Consider the following 5499-nt stretch of genomic DNA (forward strand, 5'->3'; position numbering starts at 1 on the left):
ATAATATAATGTTTTTATTTTGTGTTAACTTTTTTTGGAATAGTACATTTTGAGCAACAGTACAGATCACATGTAAATAAATTATATTTCGCAGATTATAGTGCATATCGATTACAGACCTTATTAAAATGTTTTGAATAAAATATTAACAAAAGTAGAAATATAAATTATTCTGTAGGCAAAATAGTATCAGTTAAGTTATGCCAAGCTCGATGACGATGATCCGGAAATTTGATAGCATCTATCCAATGTCGTAATCGTGCTCCTTTGCTATTACAACTTAATTCAAGTCCGCCTAAATAAAAATAATGAATACATTATTATGATAAACGTACATAAATTTACAAAATCTCTTTTAGGAATGGCTCCAGTGGCCGATCGAGATGAAACTTGATGGGTGTTATGAGGGGTGTGAGTGGACTCCAAATATAAAATCTTAGCTTTAGGAATCCACCCATTTAGAATACACGGTCTAACCTAACCTAACCCTTTTTTTTTGTTAACGTGAAGGAAATCTTCCAAAGAAACCCCGCTCCCTTGAGAAAGAGAAAGGGTTAGTGTAGGATTTCTACCCACCAAAACCTCCACGGGGACCCTCAGCGAAGCGAACAGCAGTGCATTACAATATTTAAAACTGTAAATCGACTATACCTATATCATAGAGCAATTTGATTCTGAGTCTATTCAAACTGTAAAATGCCTTATACATGAGAACCTGTATCTTCCGAACGGGTGAATTCCCGAAGTTAAAATTCAATATTTGGGGTCTTTTCACACCTCTCATAACACTCACCAATTTTCATCTCGATTAACCACTGGGACCATTCGAAACAACAGCCCTCTTTTCTATAAAATATGATGTAATTATTTTATTAATAAAAGTAATGCATTACCGAGGTAGTCGTTACTCTTGCCAAAGTCCTTGTCCCATACTGTAAGATATAACGTGAATTTCGTAAGGTCTGTTAATCGAGTAGCGAAAGCGAATTCTTCATTCCATTCGGGGTTTAATGTTTTCCACTTAATAGTTGTACTTTGTGAATTGCGACCTGTGATTTTTTTCGATACCAGCTTCTTAGCGGTAATACGTGCAATTGAATAATCGAAGACACGTTGTCGATGATTGTTTGTCACATTTTCTATAAGGCACAGCTTAACAAATGGATCAGAAAATCCGTTACTGTCCATAGGAAGAAGATTTGTAGCTCGGTGAACTGTAACCGTCAACGCTCGCCGTCTTGTACAGTAACTTAGACTCACTTGAATCTGTCCCCGTCCACTGGAACACACGCCCCAAGCTGCCTCTTCGTTGTCCACCTATGCCAACGTCGAGCTCTTATATCTTAGTGTCTGCAATAATGTAAGTAAAGTCGGCCGTCGCGAAAAATTGAAGACGCGAAAAATGATTATACTTATGAGAATCAGTAATTCGAAGTGTATAAAACTTCTGAATGATACTGAAACGTCGAATATATAAAAGAAAGTAATTAATATGATACAAATTGGATTGCGTAAAATTAAACAAAGAACAGTATAATTAATGTAACAAAATATAGTATCTTAAAGCGTTTAAAATAATCCGTAATGTCCAGTGTCCAAAAGAAACAAAAAAGCTATACTTATAAGTATACATACTGGATAGTGATCTCGCAGTGGAACATTATAGTGTTTCGTTTGACGTGGTTGTAACTCGTGCAGAGGAAACCTCGCTTCTCCTAGAAAGTCTTGATCTACTGGATCGTCCTGAAGTATCAGGATGTGCAATGCTTTGCCATTCCATATCTATTGCAAAACATTAATTCTTTCTTGAATTTTTTGTGTTTCTAATTGTTGTGGTATTTTACACAATTATCGTTTACTTGTATAAAAAAAAACTTGTATTTTTCATACATCGGTTTCTGTTGTTCCGTAGAAGTTTAGAATCTCGTTGAACTCTGGATCCCGCGTTTTGTGGATTGTCTTTGTTCGAAGTCGTTTGGTAGTCGCAACTGTGTCTATTGGCAATATGTTGAGTTTGCAGAATGGATCGGCGAGACCATGATTATCCATTGGCCGTAAATCTCGGGCTCGTTCCACTTTGCACTGGAGACGTTGTGCTGCTGGATCGTATCGCAAGGAGACTTCCAGAGTTCCATAATTTTGTCCGGTTTCTAGTTTGAAGAACGCAATTCGTTTATGTTAATTTTATCAACTTACATTAATAAATCCATTTGCACAGATATTGCATCTGTTGATTTTCAAATAATTAAATTTTTTAATTGGAACTGTAAGGTCACAGAGAACCGAACGCATGAACCGTCGATTCCGTCGCGCTTGCCTTGTCGCGGCGTGACCATTAGACCGTGAGAAACGCTGAAGCAGCTGCGTTGTAGCACGAAAGATTCGCGGAAAGCGTGATCTGCCTTTGTCCGTGAGTAAAAGCGTGCGGGGGGCGCGGCGGATAGCTCGGTTGCGAACGGTGGAATCGACGGGTCAGTTTTTTAGTTTCGGGGAGCGATCGAATATGACGAAATAGCTTTTGTCGCCAATGACAAAATCCGCGTCGGCGATCAATCTTATGTTACAGAACTTTTATTTTAACTAATTTAATTTAAACTTTTTGTCACTTTATAAGATTAATTTATATATCTACCGTGTTCCGGCATTTGTTGACGCGATAAGTCGATTTGATTGTTGCTGCGAAAACTGAACAAGCTCTCCTGTTCCAGACAGGTTCGACTTTTTTCTTGATCCATACATTTCTCGTGAATTTGAAGTTGTTCTGGAACTTGTTCCGCTGGTACAATTGTCGTTGTCGGTGTTGTTGGAACCGTTGTAGAATTCGATCTATAAACGTATTCACTGATATCAACTAAACTTCTACTCTTTTATTTATTATTCTTACGTACCTCGGTGATTGTACCTGAGATCTTTTTGATTGATCGTACGAACTGAATTCAAATTTACGAGCGCCCTCGCTTAAATCGTTATTATCATTAAACTTTTTGTTCTTCTCGTCAGTGATTTCATCTTCAAAAGATACACGTTGTTCAATGTGTGAATCATTACTGGATTTTGGACTTGTTCGTAAACGAGGACTTGTAGGAGTTGGTGAAAGACGACTGCACTGAGATGGAATAGAGAGAGTAGATCTATCCAGTTGGTCTGAATATTCCTCACGACTATTTAACGATGTAAGACCATTCGTTCGTTGCTCTGAGGATTTAAATGCGCTACTAGTCGATTGTGCAGAATTTGATGGAGTTGAGTAAGTTTTGTTGGTAATACTGTCTTGATTTCTTTGTAAATTAGAGAATGAATTAGACTGTCTTCGTGCTAATGCCAGACGTCGCGTTGCTTCTTCGTCAGAAGAAGAATCTTGAAGCTCTGTCGATTCAAGAGATTTGTTACCTCCGATTGTCCAAGTGGATGTCTTATGCATAGATCGCGACCATCCACGTTCCTATATTTAAAACAAAATATATTAATAAATATTAGAAATATAACAACACTTTACTTAATGTGAGATTTTAGGTTTCCTTTTGTTTCATCTACATTTATACATATATAGATTGCTATACCCTTTTCTCTGGTAAAATGTATTTTGGCATCCCTTTAAAAAACCAAGCACCACTTTTTTTCCACATTTCTCTAGTTTCGGCACATATTCGACAAAGAAATTGCCTTTGACTACTGCTCGATCGTCTAACGATTCGTTGCATAGTTGTTTTTCCTTGCGTTCTATCTTTCGTAGTGGAAACATTCGAAAGTGCTGAGTTCAATTCGTTAGTTTCGATACCACATTTCTGGCATATGTACTTTCGGCAATCTTTACAAAGATTTGGTGATGCGCCTAATACTGCACCAAATTTTTCACCACAAAGAGCGCAAGAACACACACAGTGCGCACTGTTAGAGCACCGGCTACTGCAGCCTTTTCTTTCATTCAATCTTGTTGCAGTGACGATACAGACATTACGTTTCATATTCTCTAATCTTTCTACCAATCTTCCAATTCTTTCTTGTTCTGATAAATCTAAAGCTTCGGCTCTTTGAATTACCTAAGAAATTGGCAAATAATCATAAATTAATATAAGTTTAACCATGTTATTCTAATTGTTTAATTATTATTTAAGAAATTAACTTAGAGCTTTTAATGTATTTTCTATATTCTATAATATACATTTAATATATTATATTATCATACAGAGTGTTTCTGAACTGGTATTACAACCGGAAAACTGATGAATCTACGTGAAAAAATAAGTTGAAAATGTAAAGTAACATTTTTTTATACAAAGCTTCATTTTGGAATAAATCGATTGAAAATCTGCCAAGTACACGTGCACTTGCACATGATCTCAGTTAAATGCGCCTACTTACGTCTAACAAATATCACTGCAAACTATCTGTATTGCTGTTTGGGTTTATCACATTAGATAATGTATGACAAACAATGAAATAAAAGTAAGAACCAATATCCTTGCTGAATTGGTCGTAATGGTAAAATATTTACTTATGGAGCCAGGGCAAGTCTCTTCTGTAGCACAACGAGAATGCAAGTAGGGAATAACTTAAAGAGAAAATTATTCTTCCATTAGAACATACGAAAACAGGAAATACTCTAGAAAACGTTCACAGAAGCGTAAGTGCAAGCGTATATACTCGATGGATCTTCAACATTGATTTATTCGGAAAATGAAGCTTCTTATGAAAAGATGTTACTTTACATTTTCGACTTATTTTTTTCATATAGATTTACTTCTTCTCGGATTGTGCTATCAAACATGTTTCTAATTTTTCCGGAAATTAAAATTTAAAATAAGAAGATTATGTAAAATGTTACATTAAATTTGATTACTCTACAAATATTTAAATTTATCCTGAATAAATTAAAATTGAAATTTGAGGAATGACGAAGAAGAACAATAATGTTCATAATGTGAAAATTTACCTGTATGATTGTCTGCTGTTCTTCTTCACTAAGTACAAATGATTGTGCACATCGATTTGTACTACTTGAATAGGAATTAGAATAAGTACCCCACTTTGAGTCTAAAGAACCAGTTTTTACAGACCAGCCAGTCCGCAACCTAATTATTGATATTTTATTAACGACATAGTACTTGTTTTACAAATTAAACTGCTACTCATAAAATAAGTCATAACAATTTCTATTATAATGAGTAATAGTTCATATATGCAATCAATTACATATCTGATCATCATAAGTAGTTTTATTTATATGAAATTTTTAAACATAATTTACCTTACTGGATAGATATTAAATGTGCATTTATACTCACTTTGCTCTCAGTGCTAAATGTCTATCATTTGGACACACCCATCTTGTTCCTCTACCTGCATCTTTTACTGTGATATCCATTGCTGAACTTGATAAAATTTTATAATTATTTGAAATGTATCATGAACATCCTGCAATACACATCAATCTGTAAAAAAATAAAAATATATTAGCAATAAAGTTAATCTAAAGGTCATAAAGTATATTTATGTCAC

The 5499-nt window shown here is 35.0% G+C and overlaps 1 protein-coding gene across 1 annotated transcript; it reads right to left on the reverse strand.

Moving 5' to 3' along the window:
- Window positions 1–167: 167 nt before the first annotated feature.
- On the reverse strand, window positions 168–5365 carry LOC108578937 (rabphilin-3A-like). Its single transcript, XM_017942356.1, has 9 exons — window positions 5286–5365; window positions 4934–5072; window positions 3561–4040; window positions 2889–3442; window positions 2633–2826; window positions 1891–2150; window positions 1636–1782; window positions 894–1317; window positions 168–295 (listed from the first exon to the last, which is right to left on the reverse strand). The coding sequence occupies exons 1-9, from the start codon at window positions 5363–5365 to the stop codon at window positions 168–170; spliced, it is 2406 nt and encodes an 801-aa protein (XP_017797845.1).
- Between the last annotated feature and the right edge of the window lie 134 nt (window positions 5366–5499).

The sequence above is a fragment of the Habropoda laboriosa genome, unplaced genomic scaffold (genome assembly GCF_001263275.1).
Source record: "Habropoda laboriosa isolate 0110345459 unplaced genomic scaffold, ASM126327v1 scaffold30, whole genome shotgun sequence".
Lineage (NCBI taxonomy): Eukaryota > Metazoa > Arthropoda > Insecta > Hymenoptera > Apidae > Habropoda > Habropoda laboriosa.